Source organism: Electrophorus electricus, chromosome 21 (assembly GCF_013358815.1).
Source record: "Electrophorus electricus isolate fEleEle1 chromosome 21, fEleEle1.pri, whole genome shotgun sequence".
NCBI lineage: Eukaryota > Metazoa > Chordata > Actinopteri > Gymnotiformes > Gymnotidae > Electrophorus > Electrophorus electricus.
Genome location: NC_049555.1, coordinates 4,357,397 through 4,367,873, shown reverse-complemented (window position 1 = coordinate 4,367,873; position 10,477 = coordinate 4,357,397). Strand labels below are relative to the sequence as shown.

General features: G+C 46.2%; 1 protein-coding gene across 1 annotated transcript; it reads left to right on the top strand.

Annotated features, from left to right (window-relative positions):
• The first annotated feature begins 260 nt into the window (after positions 1–260).
• cbx6a (chromobox homolog 6a) lies at positions 261–8,196 on the top strand. The gene is made up of 5 exons (XM_027023409.2): positions 261–430; positions 1,077–1,120; positions 1,699–1,764; positions 2,984–3,050; positions 3,495–8,196. Exons 1-5 carry the CDS (start codon positions 362–364, stop codon positions 4,767–4,769), a joined length of 1,521 nt encoding a protein of 506 aa, XP_026879210.2. The 5' UTR covers positions 261–361; the 3' UTR covers positions 4,770–8,196.
• The last annotated feature ends 2,281 nt before the right edge of the window (positions 8,197–10,477 follow it).

Here is a 10,477-nt window from a genome sequence, read left to right as displayed (position 1 = left end):
GGTTTTGGTTTTCTGTATTTAAGTTCAGCACGTATATTAATTATGTCTAGATCCTTTTCGAAATTAACTAACTAAAAGACCTAAAATAATATCCCTCCTCTCTGGTAACTCGTGGGAAGCTTATTAGCATCTTATCTCGGGCCTTCCACCGTTGCTAAGACAACCGAGGGGTTGACCCGAAACACGTGACGTTGCTAAGACAACCGAGAAGTTGACCCGAAAGACGTGACGTTGCCAAGACTACCGAGGGGTTGACCCGAACCACGTGACGGACGTTCTCCAGGCCGGGGTTTGTTGCTGTCAGAGATTTGCGACGCGGGCGACGCGGGGGAGAATTATCTGCCGAGTGCCGAGGAAAATCATGGAGCTGTCGGCGATAGGAGACCGGGTTTTCGCCGCGGAAGCCATCCTAAAGCGACGCGTCCGAAAAGTGAGGAGCCAGAATTTGCCGCTGCACTGCCCGGCTAGAGTAAGGGTCGCCTCGGTCGAGCGTCGGTGGCGAGTTCCGAGGCGGAGAGGAGCCCGTGATGACCAGGCCTTGCGTGCAGATATGTACCCGCCGCGATTCTTAGCCGCCCAGTGCAAACACTTCTGTCGTAAACTGGGAATATGAGCAGGCCTCGCGTAGTCGTTTAAAAGGTGTCGGTGTCGATGTCCTTCGTTGCCGAGCTGACCTAGGTTAGATTTGCACATGATTTATTGCAGCACTAAAGCAAACACGGGCTAAAAGGAACAGAGTGTTTGGCGTGCATCCATATCAAAATCAGTGTGTGTTGGCTAGCTCGGATCTTTGCGTGGTACCCCCACCAGCCATAATCTAGTAATATTTGGGCATTTGTGTCCTGTAGATTACTGGGAAATAGTACATGGTGGTGTGTGGTGTAAGGAAAAAAACGACAACAAATATGAATAAGATGTTGATGAGTAGGTCACAACGCCGTAAGACAGTCCCACTGCTTTAACATGATTTATTATGGACAGTTGCGTTGTCCATTAAAACGATCCTAGCGGCACAAAAAAAGTTATTCAGTAGTTGTTACACAACTATCGTTAACTCGCTGTTTTCTATTTTCTAGGGTCGTATTGAGTATCTGGTTAAATGGAAAGGATGGGCACTGAAGTAAGTATGAGGTCTATTAACGCTTCGGGGAAAAGGTGCTGACACGGGCTTCAGTGCTTTTCGTTACAGTGTCTGTACTTAGCTTTTCAAAGTCCGCCCTTTTCCCTTCAAAAATGATGGAACGTTTTAAAGATCACGGTCGTGGACTCTTCTAAACACCCACTGTCTTATTGGGCCTTCCTGCCATTGCACGGAAAGAAACCATCTGTATGGAAGGAAACGTCATGCTGTATCATTTTTGTGATTATATTATTTAATGAGCAATTGCACCATTAAAAATAAGTGCCTTGGAACAGGAGCCAAGATACTCAGTGTTCAGTAAAATAAGTTAAAACTTTGTACAAGTAGGCCTTTATTTATAGGAGGTTATATTTATATTGCAATGACTATGGGTGTATACTAATTACTAATACTAACAAGTTTTTGAGTATGTAATATAGTGTAATTTAGTTTTTGAGTATGTAATAAAGTTGAGTATACTCAAAAATCCACAATGCGGACTTAGAACCTGTCCTTTTTTGAGTATGGTTGGGATAGACACTATTGTCCCTTAATACAGTGCCTTTAATGTGTCACAGGCACAGCACGTGGGAGCCAGAGGAGAACATTCTGGACGATCGGCTCATCACGGCGTTCGAAAGAAAGTAGGTTCTCACTGGCAGTGTGCTTTTAAGTGTTTTAAAAATACTACAGCTTGTGTGGGAACACCTACCCTGTAGAACAGAATTGCACTCAGTGGAACAGGAAAGAAAACTGATCCCAGGCAGCAGTCCTTCTCTTGATGTTTGTTTGTTTAAAAACTTATAGTCTGCAGCCCTGGCTTCCATCCCTGTTGCACTCAGTGTGTATTTCCTTTGTTGTAGCTTTACCTTTTTTTTGATGATTTAGTTTTTCAAATTTCATTAGAGGAGTTAGCTGGAAACAGCTGGGCACTTCTGGTGCACCTGCGTTGCTAACAGTTTTGGGGTTCATACCACACTTTTTTAAGGGATGTAAAACGCAAAGCACACTACCTTTTTTCCCCTGTGGATTCATGCTGGGTTTTTTGATGACTGGATACGCGGCTCTTTGTTGTCAATCAGCTCTATTTAAGATAATTAGCAAGCAAGTAATATAATCTAACTATGACCTACAGACATTATCCAAAGGATTAAACACCAGTCCGGCATCTCATGTGCTGCAGCTGCCACTTTTAAAAATAAAGTTTACGATAATCTATCACATACCTTGCATGCTTATAACCATCATTGCATGCTTATAACCATCACCTTCAAATTCAGTGGTTTTGCACATTCAAAAACCTCATATGGGCATAGGTTTCTTGTGTGGCTTTAAGTGGCATTGATGCTTGGGAAAGGCAGGTGTGACACGTTTCTGAGCAATAAGTGAAATCTTGCAAGGATTATAGTTTTTTTAAAAAGGCTTGTATTACAGTTAGTTTTTTTAATATATATATATATATATATATATATATATATATATAAAGTGGGTTTGTACCTTATGTCTTTCACCCATTCAGTGAAAGAGTACAGGATGAACCCTGCCTTAGTACAAACCCCCAACTTAGCATGTCTCTTTGGAGTGTTCTTTTAACATGTCCTGTGGATATGCCGCTTCAAAGCACACTGCCTCTAAATGGCCCTGTTTACAGGACAGTAGTGCACACATCAAAGTAGTGCACACTTCAAAGGCAGGGCAGGGAACTGGGCTTGTGTCGGTTTCTCTCTCATTTCTGGACCAATGACAAGGTCCCCTGGACGGCCCGCTGTTCTTTCCAAGCCCGGCGGTGTTCACTTTTGAGTGTCAGGTCTTTCACACGGGCATGTCTCCACGGTGACACACTGCTTTTTTCCATCCTCACAGGGAGCGAGAGCAAGAGCTGTATGGCCCAAAGAAGCGGGGACCTAAACCAAAAACCTTTGTCCTCAAGGTTTGAGTTTCTCTTCATCCCACCTTCACTGGTTTTCTTCTTGAATGGGAACGTTTACTTTTACACGCATTTTCCTCTTTCTCAGCCAGGGCTGGTGTTAGTTTACTTGCCCTCTCTCTGCTGATATCTAGACAGACAGTTTCAGGGAATCACTGTGAGTTTCCTAGCGTGTGTTCCATGACATTGTATTCAAGGCTTATCTGCTCATCTGTAACCTCACGGTGTACACGAACCACAGAAGGCCCCTGTAAGGCATTTCTGCAGCTATCAAGTTCATGAAGGAAGAAATGCCATTATAGCCAGTTCTAACAGTTAAAGTGTGTTTACAGATGTGTGTGTGTGTAGAAATTATAAAATGCAGTACACTTTTTGATGTTACTGTATACACCATAATTCGTTTTGCGTCATGATTGATGTTTGTTTTAATATTTGCCCCTCCCCCAGGCAAGAGCTCAAGCAGGTGAGCCGTCATCACGAGGGTCCACCACTCGTCAGGCCCCTCCTCGCTCTTCCTCCTCATCTATAGCCCCTGCCAACCCTCCATCATCCTCGTCTTCATCCTCCCTGGCACCGACGCCCAGGTTGCACTCCCTGGCTGCCTCCCATAAGCTGAAGAAAGACATCCATCGCTGCCATCGCATGTCCCGGCGACCTTTGCCCCGACCCGACCTCTTGGCCAACCCAGACGGCTCCTCCTTTGCCTCCCGCCCCCCCATCTCGCCGTTCTCTGAGACTGTGCGCATCCTGAACCGCAGGGTCAAGCCGCGAGAGGTGAAGCGGGGTCGCATCATCCTCAACTTAAAGGTAATCGACAAATATGGCAGCGGAGGGGGCGGAGCAACCCACAGGAGGCCGGCACAGTCACACCAAGGGCGAGCGCAGATCCCGTCCCGGAACCGCATCATTGGAAAGAGGCAGGGCGAACTGCCCTACAGGCCTTTCCAGCCTCCCATGAAGATGCCCGGCTTCCCAATGTACGGTCAGCCATTCGGGCTCCAGCCCTGCCCCATGGTTTCAGTCAAGACTAGCAGAAGCGCAGGACCCACCACTGGGAGCAAAGGTGCGGGCAGAAACTGTGGCCCAGGCCATTCTTCAGCAGAGCAGTTCCAGTCGCCCCCTTCGCCCTCCAGCTCCAGTGGGTCTGAAAGTGACGCCCCATCTCTGCCCCAAATCCAGGCCACTCCCCCGAAGGCCCCGCCAGACTCTGCCCCATCCTCCCCTCCAGTACTGAGCCCAGAAACCCCGTCCCGAGCCACTGATGACCCTCAGAATTGTCCCAGTAGCGCCCAGCCTGGGTCTGTGTCTGACCCTGTGCCTTTCCTCCCCTCCTCCCCATCCCTATCCTCTTCCTCTCCTTCATCGTCGTCACCAGAGGACGATGATGAGAGGGCTCGGAATGTACCCCCTGCGCCCAAGGACGGGAAGTGGAAACCGCGGCGACGGACTCGGGCATCCGTCTCCAAGTCTGCCCGGCAGGGCGACGGCTCCCGCCCTTTGGCCGAGAAGAGTGCCCCGGAACGCGGCGACCCTGACTGGCGCCCCGAACGGGCACCCAGCTGTGCCAACGTGGTTGTCACGGACGTAGCCACCAACCATCTCACTGTTACCATTAAGGAGTTCTGCCAGCCTGGAGCAGGTTCGGCTGGTTCCGTGGCTTCTGCGCCCGCTTCTCCCTCCCACTCGGAGAACCTGACATCCTTCACCCCGTCTTCTGCCTAATCCTCTTCATCCACCACTATCAGTTCCTGTTTTGCCCAGTAACCCCTGTAAGAACCTGCTATAGAGATGTTAACCCCCCGTCCCCAAAAAAGAGTCGCTATCGATGAAACTGAAACGTATTTTTAAACGATGGAAGTAATCTGTAAGGGGTTGCACACACCTCCCCGATGTGTTCTTTTCAACTGCACAGACCCCCATTAGTACTAGATTCTAGTACTTTATCCGTTTTTGTTAGGGAGGTTTTCCAGTGACCCTGTGTTTCTGGACTCTTTGGTGTTGTCCCGCAGAAACCGTGCCTGCCTTGATGTGATTATGTGAAAACCTTAGCATGAGGTCACTCACACTCATGCGGGTGAGTGTGTGGCGCTCTTTTGTTTTCACCTCCAAGCCCTGAAAGTATGACAAATCCATCTGCGCAATACTATGAATATTTATGAGATGGAAATCGAGATGAGAAGGCGCCTAGGCTGATAGCTGAGGTCGTTTCCAGGATGGCAGGAAGTGATTACTAAAGATAAAAGTCTTCTTGCTTGTGGTGTTCGAGAGTTGGAATAAGTGGTGGAATACCAGTAAGTAGTTTTTTGATGTTTCGCCTGTCTGTCTTTAACACGCTTTCCTGTTAAGAATCTGTATTGTACTTCTTAACACTTCACTGTTAAGGTGCTTTACTGAACTTAACACTTCTCTGCTAAGAAGCTACACTGTGTTTTTAGCAATTGAGTTTTTAAAAAGTAGTATACTGAATTATTAACATTTCTACATTCACCTCACCATTTGCGTTCATAGATTAAGAGAACACTGTATTAATCCCGAAGGCAATTGCGGTTTTTGTATGTGTAATTCTGTACAGGAAATTACTGTACACGTGAGAAGTCCCATATCCAAGCTGCCCCTTTAGGGCTAGAGAGATTTAAACGCCGTCGTTTTTTCCGACGAATGTGTAACTGTTCGTGCCCAGCCTTGGGGTGGACAAGTAAGAAACACAGGGTCATCTTTTGAATGCGGACTGAAAGTCCTGCTTCACCTGAGGTACGTGGCGTCCTTGCATACGAGGACGCGGTTAGGACCGTCGATCTTTTGGCAGTGGCTGAAATGCAGGGTCACAGGTCCACCCTCCTGGGCCCGAAGTCCCGGAGGAGTTCTCTAACTGTTCCGCACGCATACACTCAAGCGTGTTTATACGCACATGCACAAATCAAAAGCTGCAGAGATGGCTGAAAGGACCTCATGCTCCACCTCTTCCCATGTTTTACTAACACATACGTCCACCAAGACTCTAAACTGCCAATTTAGTGAACATGCCAAGGACTGCATCTCAAGATCTCTACTATCCTGCCCTTTCACATACACACCGTTCCTCCTTCTAGAAAGCACTGGTACCATTTTCCGTCTAGACTAGTTTGTTTTTAGTGTTTTTTGTTTGTTTGTTTCACTTAATATTGCTGTTTCACAAAGCTAGTTTAAGAAGCTTGAAACAATTTTTTGTTTGTTTGGTTTTTCTCCTCCGTTCAACAAAGTTCTACCAGATGTGTCTACTGCCCTGGTGGATGAAAACATTCTTCACTTACAGCGCTCTTTGGACTGGCATGTAAACATTTCACGTACAGTGACGTCTGGTGGTGCTTCTTACAATTGTTCAGTGAAACCACTTCTGGCCCAGCTAGGTGCTAGCACTGTCACATCATCAGATCTGGGATCAAAGTGGTCCATTTAGTTTTCTATACATAATTACTGCTCATCTCTGCTAGCTAGCAGGGTAAAAATAATGCTTGTTAGGTTGTTTTAGCTTTTTTTTTTTTTCCCACAGAGCTTAAAGCTGAAATGCTAATGTGAATGTTACTTGTTCTAAGAGTTTGGGGTTGGTATATGCTCTCTTGCTTTGATCATTCTGAGCCTGGCCCAAACGAGAGCCGCATCATAACTCATGAACTCCTACTATATTTTTATTTTTATGGCTGCTCGACACAGAAGTTGTTGGTGAAGGTTTAGTGTATTTAATGAGTGACACCGATGTCATCCTCCTGTAGACCTCGGGGGGGGAGACTGTAACACTCCTGGTGGTTGCCGGAGTTCAGCATTGGAAGTTCATATGGCAGCTAGCTCGACTGCGGTGAAGGAGAGCGCTGGGTCAGATGCTACCGATGGACCTGCACCACTCTCGCCGCTTCACTCTAGAACCCGTTCAATGAAGCTGCAGGCGGCCCCAGACCTGCTCCGATAGGCCCCTGCTAATCTTAATGACTGTGCCTTTGGGAATGTTGGCCAGAGGATAGCGTGAAGGAACATTTCACAGGGTGGTAAAGGTGGGGGCGTGGCATAGACATGGCTGCATGCCCCCGTGCACTCTAAACTCGCTACGTTGGCAGTTTTATTTTCGCTTTATTTCGTTTTAGGGGTAATATTCTGACGTCACCTGTCTGCTTCAAGGCAGGTTGGCCCTGAGGTGTTGACAAACTCCTGATATTAATTAGCCAACGATCGAGTCTACCCTTCCACAGCACTGCTCTTCTGGTTTTAGACTATATTGTTCAGTTGTTCCCTATACAAGTTCCCCTACCCCATTATATTAGGACCATATGTGAAGTTTATCCCAGGACTGGGAGAATCGTACTCCCAACTACCTTCTCTGGTGCTGCCCCCTGGTGTTGGGCATCCGCATGTGGTGGGTCTTTACTATATTCAGTATATAACGCATGTGTTGCCTTCTGCTCCTGTGGTTTGGCCCTGCCACCCACAACTTGGGGACCCCTCCTCCCTTAGGAAGTGTTCCATGTTATCGTTTACCCGTTTGTACTGTGCTAGCGAACTAACTAGGAGCTACTGTGGCGTGAAGCGGCCCGTGATGCCGATTTGTCCTTGACCAGTAGCACAGCACCACGATATCCAGTGGCCTGCACTTTGGTTTTAATAGGGCTCCAGTTTCTGTTTGGATTGTAGCCACCAGGACCAGTAGTGGTGCCTGTGAGGAGAGAGAATTATTCTTATAAAAGGAAAAAAAAACGATTTAGACATAAATTGAACACCTTCAGATAACTAAAGATTATCTGGAGCATCTTGGTTAGGGATTTTTGGTTTTGTTGTTTTTTTTTTGTGTGTATGTTTTAAATTTCCGTACTGTAGAAGTGATTATCAAGTGCCACCTTTCTTTTGTAGCCAGCGTTGTTCTATTTTAATAGTTTAATTTGGGTTTGAGAGAATGGAAAACCCAAAAACAAATATGTGTGATTATGAAATGTGTCTATGGTTTTATGTATAAGGTAAATTCCATTAATGAAGATGATGATGATGATGATGATGATATTGTGATGTATCTGATGCATGTTTTGCAAAACCTGATTGTACAGGTCATTCAAATGTCATTTATTGGTGTTGCTTTGTGTGTTCATCTTGTAAGATGCTTTTAATAAAATCCACCCCAAACATGTCATCAGTAATGTGTTTTCCTTATTGTTTTTGTTTTGTTTTTGTTTCTATGAATTCCTTCACAGTAAACGTCAGTGGCCAACTGTAGCCCAGCCCCTAAATGCACTAATAATACAATGAAATGATCATTCAGGTAAATGTATTGAACCGAAAAACAATTAAAACAATGTAGAAGGAAAAAAAACCTCAGGTTAAATACCTGCTCAGATACTGAGCTCCCTCTGGTTATCTTCATAGTCCAGGCAACTCTGTTAGCATAGGCACTGAAGACTGAAGTCCTGCTCTCTATCTGTGATACTTTCGGTCCAAAATACAACTCTAGAGTTTGAGTTTCGCAGGCAAGGCCAAAGCAGGCTGAGGCCGAGCTCAGCAGCAGTCGGTGACAGGGACGATCTTGGTAACAGCCGTGTCAGCCGTGTGCCTGTGCTCAGTTGGAAGGTGGCCCCTCTTTTCGTGGGAGTGGTTTGAAGGCGCTTGGTCCTGGCCTACCCATAATGCACTTGCAGCAGAAGCCCTTTACCCAGAGTCATGTTGGGCCCAGACATGGCAGGAGAACTCTGGATGGTTCATGGGATGCAGCTGTAAGGTAAACTGCATACTCTTGTCTTGGTTTACCAGTTCACAGGTTTTAAGGTAACTGTGGGAAAGCACAGAAAATAAAAGTAAATTACTGTGCTTTTTTGTGCAAGACATTACTGCTCTTTGGTCCTCAGTTGTGCTAGGGTTCCACACAAAGCTCTGTGTCTCTCCTAGTCCAGTGCATGTCATTGGCTGATGTCCCGACCCCTTGTGAGAGGAAGCAGAGCTGTTACACCAGGCAAAACACTTAGCGGCACAGTGCCTAATGTCCACCGGCAGAAACCACCGAACGTTATCCTGCAGCGACCCTTTGACCCCGAACACACACTGCCCTGATTGCAGCCACGTACACCTTGCTTCAGATGGGAGGATTAATCACAGTTGTTCATTGCAAGGCACTGCGGACAGTGTTTGGATGGATGAGTGCAAAAAATCGTACAAATGCATTCTCTGGTGTCTTCCACGCAACTATCTGAAATTTGGCAACTCAGATTTTCTATGATGTGCTTCTATAGGTGGAGGAGCGACTAGTCAAATGCCCAACATCGAAAGCTGTTTTAACAAGATAATTTCAAAGCACAAAAATGTCAAACCATTATATTAGCATGGGGGAAGAACACACGGCAGGCGTAAATTTGTGGATTCACTCTACAGAACAGTCATGTTAGTCATGTTACTCGGTCAGTCAGATGGACGCAAGCACAGTATATAAATGCTTCCTCGTCGATTATATATTACGTATATATCTGACTAAGTGAACATATTTACAGTTTAATTCACAAGTTTACAGATATAGAATTGTTTTACTAGGAAAGGCCAAGGAGAGGCTCTTGGTGGTTTCCATAGCAGCCAGTGGATGGGATGCCATGGCAACCTGGGATGACTCCTGCTTTCACCCCAGCTTCAGCTCCTTTTACCCCAGGACATTTACCTCCTACAGGAGGCAGCGTGTTGACTGGTAGTGAGAAGAGGTGCTGAACTACTAACTGCACTTCAGCAGTGAAATGGAAGATGAACGAGACCCTGAACACATGCTGCGAGCAAGCGGTTTTGTGCAGTGTATTAAATATCTGGCTGAAAATGGTGGAACTAGCAAATTAGAGAAATGACAAAATAATGCTACAATTTTAGGTGTAAGATTGTTCAAATAAAAGTATGTGTGGTTTGTGAATATGTGTGTGGGTTTTGCCTCTGTGACCCTGAGACTTGAATGTACTCTTTGTATACCTTAAATCCTTTCATCCCCTGCTGGCCTACTTGGGAAACCCCCAGTGCTACTGCTGGCCTGGATCTTTGTATGAGTTCTTTTGGATGCGGCCTCTCCTGCTGAGGACTCAGGACGCCCTGGCTTTTGAAGTCACGTGCTCTCCGTTCTTGGCTATGGCTTTTCAGATGCCCTCAGTCTGGACGGTAAAGAAACACAGCACAGCAATAATAATCTTAAGACGTCCAAAGTCAAAGGAAGGGTCTATCGCCGGGTCAGGTTTCAATCTTCCTGGAGCTAGGCTATCCCAAACTCCGCCTGAGATGGACTGGCCAGACTATTCTGAGCTGTACCTGCTGGGTGTTGACTGGAGCGTCATTATCCATTATATTTCTAAAAACATGGCTCAGAGCTGCTGTCATTTAATCTTTTTTTTTTTTTTTTTTTACCCTCTGCGGGTCGAGCTTGACTGCTTTGGCAGGTTTCAGCCAGGAGGACGTCG

Coding starts and splice junctions, on each gene's coding strand:
- cbx6a (XM_027023409.2), top strand. CDS start 362: ATGGAGCTGTCGGCGATAGGAGACCGGGTTTTCGCCGCGGAAGCCATC. Junction 431..1,076: donor TAAAGCGACGCGTCCGAAAA/GTGAGGAGCCAG, acceptor TCTATTTTCTAG/GGTCGTATTGAGTATCTGGT. Junction 1,765..2,983: donor ATCACGGCGTTCGAAAGAAA/GTAGGTTCTCAC, acceptor CCATCCTCACAG/GGAGCGAGAGCAAGAGCTGT.